Genomic DNA, 19,279 nt, shown 5'->3' with positions numbered 1-19,279 from the left:
AACTAAACTTACAAAACACGCCAAGCCCAAACTTTCCGCACTACTAACCCGGTATCACACAGAGGCAGTTGGTCAGCATGGCGCCTTTCACCGAGTCGACTTCCGGGAGGACCACGAAGAAGAGCAACACCAAACCGATCGTGTGGAACGACTCCATTAGGAACACGAGCAAAAAGTGCGACTTGAATGGTTTCTTCATCGATTTGAAGAAACAGATACGGGTCGACCGAATGAACGCTCCGATCTCCGGCACGGCGAACGCGATCATCAGCGCCCACATCCACGCTATCCGCTCTTCCTCCGGTAGGGTGGCCACAAATTGCTTATCACGAGCCAGGTCTCGGTTACAGTAGGTGATCTTACGATCCCGCTTCAGCTGCGAGGACATGAATAGGACACAGCCTTTGGCTACGACACCGCCTGTAAGGACGATGACGAATGTCAGCAGGTACGCGAAGATTTTCAGGATTTTTATGGTCAGCTCCAGGCAGGCCTGATCGGCCATCGACCCGGTGTCCTCCTTGATCGGAGGATCCCGGAAGACGTCCCATCCTTTGGTCTCCTGTACGGTGCGTTGACTGGGGAGGAAAAATTAAGAGAAGGGAATTGTCATTAGAACAAATGGATGTTTTCTAGTGGTTTTATAAAGATAATAGGTGAAAATTTTTATGAACCGTCGACTTTGTCCAGAATTCCCCACTTTCTTCCCTTTATACTACAGAAACGCGTAACGAGAATTATGCTGTTTTATTTTGTCACCGAATAGGGCCAACCCACTGAAATCAGTTAGATTCCGCGGTGATTAATTCTGATTTTCAATCCCCTAAGGGCCGATTTCTTCATCCTGGCTTAGGCATTAAGCCAGGTTTAACTATATGGGTAAGCCTGGCTTACGAGTTAAGCCGAGGTGAAGAAATCGGCGCTAAGACCTTCTGAAACCCCTTGAGACCCCCTGAATCTCTTCTGAGAATTCCAGGTATCCCCTGAAAGTCCTTGAAACGCCTCGAGCGTCTCTGAGGTCCCCTGAAGCGCCCCTGAGATCTCCTGAATTACCCCCTTAAACTTCTCTGAAGCACTCCCATACCCCGGGAGCCCTCCGGAACTCCCTGAGGCCCTCTGAGACGCCCATGAGACCCAATTTAACGCTCCTGAGACCTCCCGCTATCCTCTGAAAACCCCTGGGCCTCCCTTGATCTCTGAGATCTCCTGGTCAGCAATGATCGATTTCTCTTCATCGATTTTCTCTTCGGTTAATAACAAGTTCGGCAAAGCATTTTTGATAATTTTTATTGTTCTAGATATTAGTCCTGGTTGTCCTTTACCAAAACACACCGAGAGATCATCCAAACATTGAACGTGTTTCCCGGAATAATCCAAAAAGAAAATCGATAAAGAGAAATCGATCATTGCAGATACGCCCGTATGGTACTAAGCGCGAGATTTTCAATCCGTTTAATTTATTTGCTGTTAACTCGCTTCAGAAACATCTTATCAAAATACAATGTGTGGAAGACTTTTTTATATTTGTTTTACCTGAAGCTTTGCTAAGGATGTATTGGCGTAGCGTTAATAGCTAAGACAACAGAAGGAAACAAACACATTTCTCCACGACGTTTATGTAATTTACATTCTTCACCTGGAGAGTTGCCTTCATAGCTCTCTCACTACGTTGCTATAGGCGTGCGACCTTTTTGACATTTAGCAAACCCACAAATATAACTACAAGGTATAAATCCTTCATACACTGTTTTTGATAGCATGATTCAGAAATGCGATAGTAGCAAGTGAATATAATTTTTTGCAACTGCATGATTCCAATCCTGGTACCCTTAGAAACCTTCTGAAACGCCCCTGAGACAAACTGGAAATGCCCTGGAACCTTCTTAGAATTCATGAAGCTAGCCTTAGGCCCCCTGGAACCCCCTGAAACGCCCCCAAGACTCGTTGACTCCTGAGCGCCCCTGAGACCTCCGGAGACCCCCTGGAGCCTTATGGAACCCCCTGAAACCCTCTGAGATGACCCTGAGACCCCCCTCAAATACCCCTGAGACCTCCTGAGACTCCCTTGAAATATTTCTGATATCTCACAGAAAAAAAAATGAAAGTTAAACAGCGCGTAAATTGAAGATCAACTGAAATTTGCGGCAGAAAAATGTAAACCACCAGCATTTAACGTCAGCCGAGCAGCCCGCTGCTGATCAGACGGCTTGTTTACAGATTTTAAAGCATATTCCCTTTAAATTTACATGCATCTGCTGCTATAAATCATGCCAGCCACTCTCCGTCATCAGCTAAACGAACGGTTGCTCGCTGCTGTGGCGGTTTTTTAGTTGTCTCTCTCAGTACTCTCTGCAGCAGCCGGAGCATGTCGGGAATGCGTGCATTATGGTAGAAGCAGGTTAACTTTGACCGTCTGCTTTTCAACGAGCTGAGATAGCCGAGAGAGAGCTCGGGCGTGCTACTCACACCCCAAGGATCTGAGTTCAATTCTCGCTCGGAGCTCAATTTTTCTTTACATTTTCTAACAGATATCTGCAATGTAATTTTAAGATCGCACAAAAATTCCCATCATATATGACGGGGTCCTTTTGTTACATTCGATCCGTCATAAATTTACAGGTTTTTTTCGAACTGTGCTGATAATAATAATAATAATGATCATTCAGAGCTCACCAGATGTCAAACTTACGGAAACAGAAGGAAATAGACAGAACAAATCGAATCTCTATGCCGAAACGTCAGGAATGCAGATAAACATCATTCTTGACTGAAAAGGCTAAAATAAATTCCCCTAATGTTTACAGACATAAAAGTTCAGAGATGTATGGGCTATTCGAATTGACGTATCTGTTAGAAACTTCGACAGGCAGTATACGTCTATTGTTCGGTTTATTTATCGTATGACAACAAACAGGGAACTTCCTTGCTGCAACGCCCATCACCATAAACGTTGTTGAAGAAGCTTGCCCTCTGAGGGCTGTGAGGATCACAGTTGCCGTGTCAATCTGGTTAAGCCCAGAGAGCCATATAAAAGCAAATTGGACAAACGTTGCTTAGTTGGATCGGAGGCTTACAAATCGGGTTACAAGCAAGCTTTTCTAAATGAAACAGGAAAATATCTTCGTAAAATTCACAATGTAAACAACTCGTGCAAAATTTAAGAATTCAAATAAGTTTCGGCCCAAACGGCGATTACATTGTTGCTCCCATTAAATCTTTAAGAGCAGATGGAATGTAACCTTTTTTTGGTCCAGAAAGGCTTAAGTATTGCAAAAGTACATGAAAATCAATTTGTTTGCTTGTTTTACTACGGGGTAAATTCTCAGATCCTGATGCTTTATTACTGTTAAGTTTATCCCGAAATGAAGCGGTGCGTCTTTTCAAAAAGCAAAAGTTTTAGATCAATCAGTTTGCTCTCTTCTTTGAAATGCTTAGAACGCTTTGTGACATCCGTGATGTTCATCTGGCTAACATACCTCTCCATGTGAACCAACAGGCTTACTAATCTTGGGAATCCACTGTGACTTTTGTTTTTTTTCACATAAAGTAGGCAATTGAGAAAGTGCGGAGCCCTCAAAGTGGAAGGCATTGTGTAATTGGAGTCCTGTCTGTATAAACATATTGATTGTGTTGCAATGACTTGAAGAGTTGAGTGCATTTCGATGTACATTTCAATGAATGCGGGTGTTACTTTCGTAGGCATGGGCTCCAACCATCCATCATATGGCTAATATAGGAAGTACTTAAAAAAATCTGCCAAACAAATAGCCACTTCTGCAATGCGATTTCCCGTTGATGGATTCCGTTTCCTTCCAACGATAGAAATCTCGCAGTTGTTTGTGGATATACCTGTAGCAGACGGATAAACACTTTTCAATACCGTATCACAATAAACAACACATTTCACAAATTGTTGCCCACAAGAGGCCACTACACAACACAGTTATGCGTTCGGTCGATTCGCCCATTCGACATCCCACCGCCGGTAACTTACACTGGCCAAGTGCACGTATAGTTGCAAGAAGTTTAAACAATGACGTCTTCGCATCTATTGCAACACACGCCCACTCGACATGGGCAGCTACGGTAAACGCTAAACGCTTTTCCACCCGAAGAGAGTGAAAGCGTCGGTGTTAACCTTGCGCATACTTCCAGTAGCCGAGGGGTTATCGCGTCTACCCGTGAAGTGCAATATGCTCATGCTCACGCAATGCGTGGTAATAAACTCCCAAGTTCATTCACTACTAGGGCAAGCACCCTACTATGTACTGTGCGACTGACTAACTGGTACGATTAGGCGCGCGTATAATTACATTAGATATTCATCTTCATCGTCGTCGTTGGCCACCCGACAATAGTAGTGGCTCTTGTAGCTGACATAGTTCCCATCTCGAGTACTCCGGTTCCCAGTAGCTCCGCGGATGATATCTTCGTTGATGACCCGTCCATCCGTCGCTCCGTGCGGGTCAAACTCGATGTCATCGGTATCGGCAGGACTGCCCGGACCAATCGTGGTAGCACTAACTCTTCTGTACATTTCCGATTCTTAGATCACTCATTTATGCAATCTGACTTTTTCACTTTTCTTCACTCAATTAGAACATCAACCACTCCCGGATCTGACCAAATTATCACCAGTTTGTGAACTGCACAGCCTTGGAACCCCGATTCACACTGTACTAAACCGTACTCCCTATCGATTACAGACCATCGGTCGAACTGAGCAAACCGAAATGAAATTTCTTCGATTGGGTTCGCGTTTCGCGCCACTCTCCGCGCCGAAGTCTTCAACGGACGTGTTTGCAAAACAACACCATCAGGGCGCGCGCGCGCGAGTATTCGATAACTAGCGATGCGTTGGTTTCGATTATTAGGCACCTTTTCCGTGATTAAGCATTCGAACGACTTTAGAGTGATTGAGTAAAACGGACTTTAGTGCCCAAAGCACCGCACAACACTAATGAGCCATCGTTCACCTGCCTGCCCGCACGAGAAAGAGAGAAAATCTCTAATTAATCCCAACTGATCTGCCTAAGCGTACCGCGATGAACAGTTTTGCACGCTCTTCAAGACTTCCCGAAATCGACTGTTGTTTAGGCAGAGCGCACCTAGAGACGCAGACCCAGGTTTGCGTTTCTTTGGGCGGGCGTTGGTTGGAGGAGCCTGCTGAAGTATTTCATGCCTCTTGAGTAACCAACCATACCTACCATGCCTAGTCGGTAGCACTTGTTATTTACCAGGTGTAAATCAGCGCGCGCGGCTATGGTCGATGGACGGAGGATTTGTTTGCGCGAACCATACCACACACAGCCACAACACTACACTATACCCATTGCCCATTGCTGGGCAGGTTCGGAAGCACTTGACCGTATCGGAAATCGATTCGGTTCGGTGCGATGACTTCTTCGGGTGCTAAGTGCGTGGTTTTGGTTGGTGGGATGAGCTTTTTTTTCGGAGATGTGTGTATTATGAAAAAAAGCATGTGCCGTCAGTCTTATGACAAATGGCCAAACTATGAAAAATGACCCAAGGCACTACTAAACTAATGGGCAGTCAGCAGTAACAAGTCACAAGAAATACTGCAGGGATTGCAAAATCCTTTAGCATTGCAAAAGCCCTTGTCTGAACGGAATTCCCAAAAACGCTCCTGAGTTGATCAGATCTGCCATGCAGAAATTTCTGAACGAGCGAGTCTTCCCGGAGGATTAGAAGGTGCAGAGTAGACAAGGGGAGATCGCTATGAGCGAATTGTCAGCGTAGTGAACCCCATTTTCTTCGTGGCTAGCACACCGGGAGAGGTCATCCATGGTTCATCAACATAAACAGAGAATGGATTTCTGCCATAGAGGTAGCTGCACAGCAACTTGATCCCATCGCCGACTTTGCGTCCTCGAAGTCAAGCATCATAAAAGACCTCGAGCAGAATTTGCTGAGGCTTCGTAAGTCGATGATGGCGGACAATCTGGACCATAATGAACTCATGGTATATGCGGCAGCAGCAAAGCCCATTGAGCTGAAAGTGCCAAAGTCTGCCCAGACTGAGGTCCACGCATTCGCGGGTAGCCGAAAGAGTATGCCTGACGCGATTGTTCTTGACAAGCAATCACAGAAACGTGCGGAGCAGCTGTCAGGGGATGAGGTACTAGGGGGCGCTCGCAGGCCCAGGGGAAAGGGGGAATTAACCCCGAAGGTAATGGGCAATAATGCCAGTACGGCGGACCCTGGTCAGGTGTCCCGGAAAGCTGAGAAGGGTGGACAAAGGAAAAGGCCGACACGTCCCGAATTGTAGAGCCACCACAGATTAGAACCGTAGTACATAGAACACCCCCCCCCCCCTGAACTGTAGTACATAGGCCGCCGATGAAAAAGAGGAAGCAGGAAGAAGAGCATGAGCTTAGGGACGCTAAGCCACGAAGAGGTAGGATGGTGGGTGCAAAGCGTGGCCAGGGCGACGCCCTCGCCACCAAGGCAGATAAGTCTGAGTACACAGAGGTCTTGAAGGCGATGATCCTCGAAGTGAGGGTGCTGAGGTGAATCCTTCAGATCACGAACCTGAACAAGATTACCGGCGAGATCCTCAGAAAATCTACCACAGATTTCTTCAGAAATTCGTGCATGTGTATTTTCAAATAATTCACCAAGAGCCTAGAGACTTCATTAAATAATTTTGGAGGAATATGTCCAGGAATTTCTTCCAGAAAATCCTTCAGGAATGCCTTTTGAGATGCTTACATTATTACTTTCAGTGTTTCAAGCAGGAATTCATCCGGAGATTCCTTCAGGAGTTTACAGGAGTTCCTTCTAGATTTCTATATTCCACGAATTGTGTATTTATTTTAGGAATTTATTCAGAAATATTTCCCAGAAATTTCTACAAGAATTCCTTGAATGTTTCTGAAGAGTTGTTTTTTTCCTTTAGGGATTTTTACAGAAGCTTAATAATTTCATAAAAACGTTTACAGATTGCTCCTGGAATACTTTCAGAAAATAATACAGGAATTTTATTGAAGCAATTCTCCTGATATTTCCCGGCGGAAAATGCATCACGATATTGACAATGACTGAACAACCGGCACGATGCACTAGAAAATTTGAACTACATATATATTCCAAATAAATTATCCTTAAACTTCAAGCTAATTCTACACTCTACACACCTTCTGAAATTCTTTCAGAGATTAATAAAACGATATGTCACCAGAGAATTCTTCATAATTTTAAGATTTTTTTCAGAATTTACTGAAAGGCTATTTTGAAAAGTTCTTCCTTGGAGTTTTTCAGAAATTCTTCCAAAAAAATCTTTAAAAATCTACAGAGATTTCGTTGAAAATTCTTCCAAGGGTTCCTCCAAGAATTCATTAAAAAATCTTTCAAGGATCCCTGAAAAACTCCTACAAGCATTGCTCCTGCGTGCGGTTTCAGAAATATTTCCTGGGGTTTTTTAAAGACTCCTGGAGGAATTGTTTCAGGTATTCCTCCAGTGATTTTGCAGAAGATCTATCAGAAATTGTTCTCTGGGAAATTCTGGAGAGAATTCTAGATGGTGCTAACAATGAAATCCCTGGAGGATTGTTCCCTGGCTACCTTTAAGGATTCATAAAAGAAGTTTTTGGAAATTTTCTGGAAAGATTCTTAGACAAAAAACCTGAAGCAATTTATTAAAACAAAATCTTAAAAAAATGCCTACCGAAATTGCAAACACAGGTAGTGATGAAATTATTGAAGAAATCCTTGGATGAACACTTATGCAGAAACATCTGAAAAAAATCCTTCCCTTTTCAATTTCTGAAGAGAATAGCACGAAATAAATCCTAGAGCATTTATTTAGAGAAACACTGAAGAAATTACTCTACAGATATTCATAAAGGAATTTCTTAAAAATGCAAAGGAATAGATTCTGAAGGAATTGCTGAGAGAATTTTATAGGAACTCCTGAAGCATTATCGGAAAAAATATGAAAGAAAAATCCTAAGTATAGTTGGCGATTGTTACGTAGTTGAGCGGTCGCAGTATCTCAAAATTGGATAAAATACTGCTTTTTCAGTTTATTGCACTTGTGTTCACGTTAATATGTTTAATTTTAAGGTGCTCCACCACCACCTCATCCCTCCCGACAATTACGTTACAAGTTACCGTGCATGATACTAAGCAATCCCTGGAGAAATATCTGAAGGAGCTTCCAGAAGATTCTCTAGAAAATTTGCTTCTTCTTCATGGCTCGACGTTCTCACTGGAACTTGGCCTGCCTTGCTTCAACTTAGTGTTCTTTGAGCACTTCCACAGTTATTAATTGAAGGGCTTTCTTTGCCCGCCATTGCATGAATTTGTATCTTGTGAGGCAAGGACTATGCCCATGGAGTCGAGAAAATTTTCCCGACTGGAACGGGAATCGAACCTGCCGTCTCCGGATTGGCGATCCATAGCCTTAACCACTAGGCTAACTGGAGACCCCATCTTGATCACCTTAAAAAACATCGGATTTTTTAAGAAAATCCTAGAGGAATTTCTAATAATTCTTCGAGTCTTTGTAAAAAATATATCTCCTCGAAATTGCAGCCTTTCAAATTATCTTTCGAGGAATTCGTTAAGAAACCCCTGGAGAAATTCCTAGAAGATTTTCTTGAGATTTATAGCAAAGTTCCTGGAGAAATTCTAAAGACAAATTCCTGGAGCAATACTTCAATAATATTCCTGGAGCAATTCTTTCAAAAATGTCTGAAGAAGTGGGCTTCGTGGCCGTGGGGTTTGTGACGGAAGTCGTCTAGGCGTATTGTAAGCCTCGGAGTGTGCGGGTTCGATTGCCCCTCCAATCGGTGGAAACTTTTCGTCAAAACGAAAAATTCATCACTGGGCCACTGGGTGTTCTGTTTGTTGTCCGTTGTCTAGTGCAAGCAATGTGTTCAGTCTGTGCAGCCTTTGGCTGAGGACGGTGTGAATTGTCTTTTTAAATACATGTAGGAAAACATGCACAACTTTATGAAAGTAAAACGTAGTTTCGAGATGAATCTTTTGAAAAATTTCTTGAAAAACTCCTGTAGACACTAGGAAAATCTTTGGAGTAGTTTCATAAGCACCACAGCACAGTGTTCGAAATCGATGATTTTGCGATCAAAATTAAATAACTTTTTTTGGTTCTAGAAGTTTGGCATGTTCTACAAAGTTTTTCTGTATTTTAAAAGGCGTCTTTTGATAAAATGTAATAAATGATTAATCCCCCTAGAAGTGAGATAAAAATTTTATTTTTTCGAAATATTTTTTTAGGGGTTTGACGTCTTCGGCAAAGTTGTAGCCCATAATAAGAGAAAAAAAAATCGTAGAACATGTCAAAGCTTCATCTCTTACGGTTTTCGAGATAAGGAGCGTTTTGTGCGTAGTACCCCTAAAACTAGTTGTTTCAGTGTAGCTTCAACAGATAAAAACCTACAGTTTTGTGACCTTCTACAAGCTGGGGCAGGACGTCAAAATATACGTTTCTTCCGAAGATGTCAAGTCATTATATCTTAAAACAAAAAAGTTATAGGCAAATTTATCATATTTTAAGGTGTACTTTCACCTTAAGTAACTATTTCCGGCGCAAAATGGCGCAGATGGCTCAGTCGGTAGTTGAAAGATTAGACTTTTTACTATCACTTTGGGGTGGAAACCCTCGTGGGGAATGGGGGGAAAGGTGGTTTAAATAACACAAGTTTACAAAATAAAACGAAAGTCGTGAACTTCTGTCAAGGACCAAAATTTTTGAAGCACAATTTAGTGCTGATTTCAAAACCGACCTTCAAAAAATTTTAAGTAGAACACTTTTTGAGTTTTAGCTCAATATCGAGTTTTACAACTTTTCAAAATGTGTAATTAACTAAAATTCAAATATATTGCGTTTTGTTCAACCAATTTTAAATCTTTTTTCATCAATTGAAAGCTGAATACAATACCATTCGATCATCTGAATACAGGTTTTGCGTCAGATTGATGAAATTCAAGATATTGGCGAGCTTTAGGGACGATCTTCTTAAATTTTAGCCAAATTCCCAAAATTGTTTGAAGAAATGTATTTTTTTCAATAAGAAAAAAACAACTTAAAAATTCTTTCTCGACGTTTAGTTGACATACCATATGTATGCGAGTTACAGTAAAAATTTCAGCTCAATCAAAACATTGATTACGGAGAATGAGATGTTTGAAGTGAGCGACTTTGCTTAAAAATAGAACAAAAATCAATTTCAAATCATCAACCTTGTATGGAAAGTCGAAAAAATTTCCGCTCTACTGTAATTTTTTTCTTTCGCGTTTTCAAACTCAGGGCATGATTCTACACCAAAAATGATCATCAGCTTACCGAGTTCAAAAATGCTGTAAACTAGTGTAAACGACAAAAACTAATTATTTTGCCTGTAATACAAGGAAAATAAATAAAAATTAATGTGGAGATTAATTTAATGTTTTTAATGAATAATGTTTTTAATAGATGGCACAGAGTTAATGCTGGAAATATTTAAATTGTTGCATAAAATGTCGTGAGAAAATAAAATATATAGATTTTCGGCTGGTTAAACATCACAATGGGATTAATGAAAGCTATACAAATAGTTCTGTGTAGTAATAAAGTTGTATCCTAGTAAACGCTGTGATTTATGCTAGTTAAACTATCATATTTCATCAAAACAATACTTAAATACGTGATTTTATGATGGTTTGCGACATTTTTTTCTGTGAAAAACTTTGTTTTTCGTAGATTTTCAACCTGCACTCGTCGTGATAATTTATTGGAATCTTTTAAAACACTTCCGATGAAAATAACTAGAACAAATCTCAATTTGGAAACATTTTCAAATTTATAACTTACTTAGGGTATCGCGCCACTTGGGCGGTGGCTTCTATATTCGTCTGTTTTCCACTATAACTCAGTCAATTTTGAACCAATTGACTTGAAATGTTGTACACGGGTAAATAGTATACCTATCTCACCACATTCCAAAAGTTGTGTCAATTGGTTCAAATTTGACTGAGTTATAGTGGAAAACAGACGAATATAGAAGCCACCGCCCAAGTGGCGCAATTCCCTATATGAGATGCATGTAAAATTAATATGGCAACACTTCTGAAAACGATCAAATTCATGATTTACAAGTCGATCTGTCTTGCAGGTCATCATTCAAAATGATTGTGTTGGATATTATTCAACATTTGATAGTTTTTATTATGGAATTCCAAAAATGTACAATTCGGCTAAACAAATGTCTTGGCAAATTGTCTATTTTTCTTGTATTTTACGGCCATAAAATAAATAACATATTGTTTCATTCCATTGGCTAATGTAAATTACCTAGAAGACCCTCCAAAAATTAAAAAAAAGAACTTAAAATTATTACAGTTGCGAAAAAATATGCCTCGGCTAAACGAATGTCTACCACTGTACATGTGAAGGAATACATTCTTAAAGAATTCGCGGAGGAATCATTAGATGAAATTAAGCTTAACCCATGAAAAGTATTCCTGCAAGAATGTAGATTTCCTCATTCTATAAAAAAAAATACATGGGGATCCGGAACTACGTACTGACATCTACCGGGATAAGCAGGAAGTATGAGCAGTACATGCGAATATGCCAAGAGTGGTATCCTTTTCTTTCTCGTGTTTGTTTAGAATAGTATCAGTAGGTCGGCTCCAGCGGCACGTTCTACTCCATTTGGGATTTTTTTTTAGAATAGTGAGTAATGTCCTGAGAATGTGCAGGGCTGTTACAGATGGCACGGATTCTGCGTTTTTCGCGGTTTTTGCGTTTCGCGCGTTTTTGCTAATTTCGGTGCGGATTTTGCGGAAATGGTTTTCAAATGCACTAACATCAAACATTTAGACAAGTAGCTGATCGAAACCAGAAAAAGAACGTTTTCAAATTAGTGTTATGGAATGTTGTGCTTAATTAAAATCAGTGTTAATAGTCCCCAGTTTGGAGTGCTAAAGTTACACTGCACTACAGGGTGCGGCAGGAAAAAATGCGAAAAGTTCAAGGCACTATTACACGCTAAATATGGGATATATATGACTATTTTTTCATGACAGTGTTTCAGTCAATGTCTATATTCTAGCACTGTGAAATAAAAATGAACATATTTGATGTTTAACATGTGATAATGTAGGCCTAATAAGCGGATATCAATAAACTGCGCGCCCAATGGTCATTAAACAAAATGACTATAACAGTAACAAAATTAGCTCAAATTCGACGAACAACCAGACCACACTGATCCAGAGCCATGTAGTTTCACATACCAGATGAAATAAGTACATATATTTGATGATATTGTAGAGAAAATCAAAAATTTCGTTTTATCAGATGCGAAATTCAGCGACCTGTGTGATTTTCTGCGGTTTGAAAATTCTGGTTGTCTTCATCGTCAGGCGCCGCTCTGTAAAGGTTAGTGACCAAAATGGGAAATTTTTTAATTAAATTTTCAGAAAACTAGCCTATTATAGATCATGGAACGTTGAAACATAGATTGGTTAATGTCAAATGGACGAAAATGAGGTTTGAAGTTGAAAAACACTTTCGCATTTTTTCTTGCCGCATACTGTATACGCATTGGTTAAACAGAGAAGATTCTCTTCTGAATTTTTAAGTGAAACTATTGAAGTTATTTCTGTCCTAACCCCGAAATCAATTTTTGACTAAAATTTTGGATAGAATGGCAAGATTTTTGGTGATTCTGAAATCTTTTTTATGAATTTGCACATCTCTTTGGAAGTTTTAGAGAAACATTTGGTTGAATTTAGTAGTCAAACTTAACAGAATCTTGTAGAGAAAATCATTGGTTTGGTAGACTGTGTGTGTCGTAAGAAATCAAAATAAAAAAGATACAGGTAAGACGTCCTGGAGTTTTTTTATGATTGCATTCTTAGATAATTCCATGGAAAAAACTTTAAAAACTTTGGATAGAATATTATTCATTAGAAATTTCTAGCGATTTTAAACATGCAAGATTTTCTTGATTCTTTATGGATGAGTTTCAGAAAGACAGAATTGACGAATTCCTGAATCAGTTATTACTACTTGCGAAACAATTTGTTTTGCTAAAACTATGATTTCCAGCACCCGTTGTGAGGGGCACAGTTATTAAAGGGTTTCTTGGTAGATTTTTTTTGCATAATACATACTTGAAAAAAATGTTGAAGCTTTCGAAATCTTTAGAATAAGAACATTTTGCTGAAATATCCATTCAATCCTAATTTCCAAGGATGCGATGTGACCAGAAACTCTTATCATAGTGATCACAGTGATCCAATGAATTTATATTTTTTCAAGTATCTCTTGCTTAATGTTCAGAACATTTTATAAATATCGTCCTAAGGAATAAAATTCAGTGGTGATTCAATCAAAAATTTCACTAGTATTACTCCATTTGTTTCTGCATAAAGTAATCCTTGAACTTCTCAAAAAGTTTTTGAAAATTCTTAAATGATCTTCTGGGATTTCAGGCTTTCTATTATAAGATTGATCACCTATAAATTATTTCAAAAGTTTCGTCAAACTGCTGCCTTTTTCTCGTAAAATAGTAGGCACTGATTGATAAGCAATCGCAGAATCATTGATCCAAAACATATTATTGCAATTAAAAAAATAAGCCCTTTTGCAACATGTTTAAACTCTTGTTTGAAGTAGAAGAAGTCATGGATTAGTAATTAAAAATGAACTTATTAATTGATCAATTGATTTTCTCTTAAAAATTTTGGCTTTTAATATGTTTGAGTTATCAAAGCCATATGTTTTGTGCTGGCGCGGATTTGATGACCTCGGCGCGGATTTCAAATGGCTTGGCGCGGATTTTGCGGTTTTCAAATCGACACTTTTGTAACAGCCCTGAATGTGTACATATCTGGATTAACATCTGAAAATGGCATATGCGCTAATTCCTGTCATATCAGACGTTAAATAGCCAATAATTACAGATATTTCAACTTATCTTTGCCAACAATGGCTCATCAGATGCAAGCAAAAAGATACATACGGGGGATGGCCAAAATGTTCGGGATAGGCAACTTTTTTTTCTCTCACAAAAAAGTTCAACATGCTATAACTTTTCATAGAGTGCATCAAAAAATCTCAAATTTTGACTGTTTGTCAACCTATCATATGTGCATCATTGGTACAAATTTGGGCTCGATTGATTAATGTTTCGCAAAGTTAGAACCGTTCGGGTAAAACACTATTTTTTAGACAACTCATTTTTGAGCTGTCATATCTTGGAAACCAGTGAACCGAATTGAATGAAATTTTGAACGTACACTAACAACATGTAATTGCTTCACAAACTATTAAAACATAGGTATTTTTTAAACGTTGAAAAAAGTTATCATGGATTGACACTTTTTGGATTTTTCTCGAAAAACATGTAATTTTTTTACATCAATGTCAATAAATTTTAGTGTTGATATCCAAAGATTTTCCACTTCTGTTCTCAAGTTATCTCTAATCAGATATATTAGAGCCTATTTAGATTGAAGGTAGAACACATTTAGTAATTTTTGTGTGGTATTGTAAATTTGACTTATTTTTCTCTATATGAGTAAAAATTTCAACCCGGTATAACTTAATTGGCCGTGAGAAAATATTACATTTTGTTACGTCGTATTAAGTATCAATATATTGTTGATAAACGTTAAAAAAATCATTCAATTCGGTTCACTGGTTTCCGAAATATGACAGCTCAAAAATGAATTATCTAAATAATAGTGTTTTACCCGATCGGTTATAACTTCGCGAAAAATTGATCAATCGAGCCCAAATTTGTACCAAGGGTGCACATATAATAGGTTGGCAAACAGTCAAAATTTGAGATTTTTTGATGCACTCTATGAAAAGTTACTGCATGTTGATTTTTTTTTGTGGGAGAAAAAAAGTTGCCTGTCCCAAACATTTTAGCCATCCCCTGTACATACATACATACAAGCAAAAAATGTAGACTTTCACTAACCAGATCCTATAGGACTGGGAATCGAATAAATACGCGCAATTTCTCATTTCGATTTCACTCCACTTATCCCAAGTAACAATTATACTTTTGTGGCAATCCTGAAGTAATTTCTAAGATAGAATAATAAAACTTAGCAATAAAGCTCTTTGTTCTGCAAATCCGAGATAAAATAGGCATAAAACATCCATAAGACTAATCTGGCCCACTCTTCAGGAGATCTTCAAAGCTGCTTTCGAAGACTGCTTTGAAACTAGTTGTATTTATGTACTTGCACTGATGATTGATTATAAGAACTTCATAAAACTTTAACAAGGATAGCTTAAAGCATGTTGATCTTATAGCTGTCTTTCTCAAAAGTGTCAACAGTGCATAATAAATGAAATTTTTTACCCAAGCATTATGCAGATGCAAACAAATTTTGTTTCATGGATGAAATGTTAATTGAACTGCAAATTAATTTTTATCAAATTGAAATGGCTAAAGCATTAAAATTGCCTGACAGGTCATTGATGACAGGGAATCAAAATATTCCGTGCCATACCCATTTTTTCGTTGATATGCCGCCCAAAACATACGAAAATAACAAAGCGCCCCAAAAATAATATCAATCATTAATATACGAAGACATAAATTTCCTATAAAAACAAAAGGCTACGCCACTTTTTCAATTCTATCTAAACATGGCTGCCGTTCCAAGCGAACAAAACTCATGCAGCCGCCATCAATTGTTATTACCTTTAATCCAAACCCCCTCAAAACAATGATGGAACCGAGTCACCTTGCATGAAAGCTACAGCCTTTATTGAAGATTGTTTTTACTAGTTATGATCTTAAGGCAGATTTGTTCGTCTTAAATTCAAACTTTGACAAATGTTTGTTTACGTTTTCGATGCTAGAAAGTTGTCTCTGTACATTTCGCGTCAAGGTGTGCTATTTCTATTTTGTTTCCCTGTATTTTTACAATTAATAATGAAGTGCAACTTTCTAAAACTACACTATTTGGCATGAGCTTCAGCAGAGTCACAGTAAGTACCCATTCCATTTTCGATTCGCATAGCTGTGGCCTGTGTGAGGAACTGGTTGAAGGCAGGACGACAGCAGCCAGCTACTCGCATTTTTGATTGGCCGTAAAATCATTATTTCGTTGACATGATTACTTTTTAGCACAAGAATGGCTAAATTATCAGTGAGCAAACATGTTTATGTGTTTATATTTGCATGAGAACGAGGTTTTTCAACCAATTTGTTACATTCATTATTTGAATTGATAAAATAGTTCGTTGTATTATTATTATTTCGCATAGTTCTTGTTCCAGAGTGATGGCTCTAGCTCAAGAATAGAAGGCTTCAAGAAGTTTTTAAAGGAGGATTAGTCAGATAAAATGTACTTGAATTAACGAAGCATAAACTTTTAATAAAATATGTTGATGTTATGTGTTGAAAATAACTTCAAATACGCCTTAAAACTTATTATAAGATTCAATGCTCTTGTAAATTCAGTTGTTTTATGCGCGAATTTCAACATTAACTTGAAGACAACTTAAAAACCGCAAACGAACGAAGATTGTTTTCTCTTGATAAAAACAACTACAAATGTTCCATGAATTGGTCATGCTGTGATAAAGCTACCATAAAAATAGTCAAATCTAAAAGGAATTGAAATTGTTACTTGGGATGTGTGCGTTGATTTATGCAACGAAACATCGTTTTTCGCAACCACAAAGATTTCTTTGTTGTACTGTGGTGGGGTGTTATGATGTGGTGGGCAACAATATTTATTGAACTATTTTGGTTATTATTCTAAAGCTACGTCCATTTCAATTTAAAAGCTTTCTGCTGAAAAGTACTTTTAACACATTTTTTGGTTTGAATTGAAAAGAATTCGATCGACTTTACGATTAAACACCTATGGATAAATCATAATTTTTGACCATCCTATGTCCAATAGTGTCACGTAGAAGGTGTGCCGGGAATTGAATTCAGGTTGTGCCCGATATAGACGTGGACTAGACGGAAACAGAATATGAGGGACAATTATTCAATCTTACTATGTTAAGAAAATTATAGTTCTTTTACAATTTTTTTACGTGATATGGGAGCTTATTTATAAATTAGCAATTGATATGGAATTGGCCTGGAGAAATTAGGGCAGGCGCAAGAATAAACTAGATCATTGTTAGTCTCTGCTTAGTTAGACGGGAATTAGATAAAATCCCTTATTATGAGGCACGGAAATATCTATACTCAAGGAAGTCAAGGTAATTGCCATCATGAAAAATTTCTGGGCCGACCAGGAATCTAATGCGTCACCCTCAGCATGGTGTTACTGAATACCCGCGCTTTTACCGCTTCGGATATCTGGGCCCTACTATTAGATTAATTTAAAACCCTCCCAAAATACCTCAGGCATTCGGTCAGTCAGTCACCCAGTCAACCAAAACCTACGTCAGTCAGTGGTATGTGGATAATAGATGAGTGAAGTAATCTATTATGGTTTGGCTGCACGTGCACTGTATGGAAATTTCACACGTAATCACTAATAATCCAAATTGAAAGACTGAGGGGGTGCACATAATAATTGGCTTGGAAATGGTGCCTTATTTTATTATTGGTTCATTAATTTAAATTAGTAATCGCAATAGATGCAGAATGAATTTACCAAACTAACATGGTAGATTTTTGGCACAGTTTTGCGTGCATAAATTGACCGATCAATCATACGCATTGAAATGCTTTCGATTTTAAATCTGGGTCAGTGCTGAGTCAGCACCGCTGACTCTGATTTGCAATAAACGAACGAAAACGAATCCGGATCAGACTAAGGATCAGATCTGCATCGAGACATTGTGCAAGCATTGTATAAATCTATCAAATTATCAGCTACTCATTTTTAGTAAATGCTGGCATTCACTAACACGAGGGGCGTGACTTGAGTTATCAATTTCTTAAAATCAAAACATATTAGTCGAAGATTCATGAAATTCGTTCTAGTTTGTAAAGTAGTATTATCGATTGATACGAAATACAAAATTCATCAGTAGGTGCATTAGTAGTCGTGGTCGGTTAAGAAAAACACAAGATGATGAAAAACGTCCAAGAGCTGATATGAACCAGCCTCGGGCTGGTAATCTCATAAAGACATAAACAACGCTCAACAACCCACAATTTTGCCAAGTTCAATGTGCAACCCGGCAAATGAGTACACTGTGTGTGCTTGACAGGCAAATAAAGTTGCAATCTCAGCAATTCTCATCACATACAACAAGAGAGAAAAAAAACTTTCATTTACAGCAACTCTATACAGAAAATGACGTGTCAGTTGGTTTTCTATAGATTTAAACAAAGATAAATGGGCTCGCAATGCACCGAGCCTCCTCGAATACGCACATCATGATCCATTTCTCTTGTGGCAATAAAATTTACATAATGTCTTCGCCACCACCATCCAATCGTGGACCGCACCGTGCGAGCTCGTTATTATCTACCTCCTCTATTGGCTGTTTTGCCACACTTTGTGCAAACGAGCCCGAGCGCACACGCTTCTTGATCACGATGATCATCATTTTCACCACTTTTGGCTGGTTACCTCTGGTGCGGTTTCGGTGGGTATTTTGCCCTGGCCTGGCATATCTTCGTGTAATTGCGTGCTCTCGTGAGTTGAGTAAAAGTATGATGATTATTTTGTTCTGACGTGATTGGTACACATCTGTACTACTCGTCGGTCAGTGTTCAGAATAGAGTAGGCGTCAACGATAAACTGTCCGATCCGTGCGTGGGCGTGCAAATGTATGGACATATTCGAGTTGATTAACCTTTTTGTGTGCCGAATGGCAATACAACGTACAATTTCCGAATGGCCGAAACATGATTCAATTGTTGAGGTTTGAGTCACTGATTTTGATTCAATTTGGCAATAAACTCAATCCTGAGTGTATTTTATTAGTGTCATGCGAAAAGAGATTCCTCCAGGAATCCCTCCGGAGATTCCTCCAGGAATTCCTCCGGAGATTCCTCCAGCCCAAGTAACACACTTGTCACCGAAGAGTCACGGCGGCGCAGGTTTTTGTTGCGCATAAGTCGCTGTGACTTACTTCTAACAAATAAACACTTACTTGCTAGAAGTAAGTCACAGTAACTTCTGCGCAACAAAAACCTGCGCCGCCGTGACTCTTCGGTGACAAATGTGTTACTTGGGAGGAATCCCTCCGGAGATTCCTCCAGGAATTCCTCCAGGAATTCCTACAGAGATTCCTCCAGGAATTCCTCCAGAGATTCCTACAGAGATTCCTCCAGGAATTCCTCCGGAGATTCCTCCA

General features: G+C 38.9%; 1 protein-coding gene across 5 annotated transcripts in view; it reads right to left on the bottom strand.

Moving 5' to 3' along the window:
* Positions 1 to 19,279, bottom strand: part of LOC109405983 (chitin synthase chs-2) — a 225,546-nt gene that overhangs the window by 19,977 nt on the left and 186,290 nt on the right. For 3 of the 5 annotated variants that reach the window (XM_062859777.1, XM_029878578.2, XM_019679040.4), the window contains exon 4: positions 49 to 578. In XM_062859777.1, coding sequence (XP_062715761.1) covers positions 49 to 578 — 530 coding nt within the window. Of the gene's footprint in view, positions 1 to 48; positions 579 to 4,313; positions 5,427 to 19,279 lie in introns of those variants that run through there. The other 2 variants (XM_019679038.4, XM_019679039.4) reach the window with 1 other exon arrangement.

This window comes from Aedes albopictus, chromosome 3, assembly GCF_035046485.1.
Source record: "Aedes albopictus strain Foshan chromosome 3, AalbF5, whole genome shotgun sequence".
In the NCBI taxonomy this organism is placed as follows: domain Eukaryota; kingdom Metazoa; phylum Arthropoda; class Insecta; order Diptera; family Culicidae; genus Aedes; species Aedes albopictus.
This window is presented reverse-complemented; position numbering and strand designations above follow the sequence as displayed.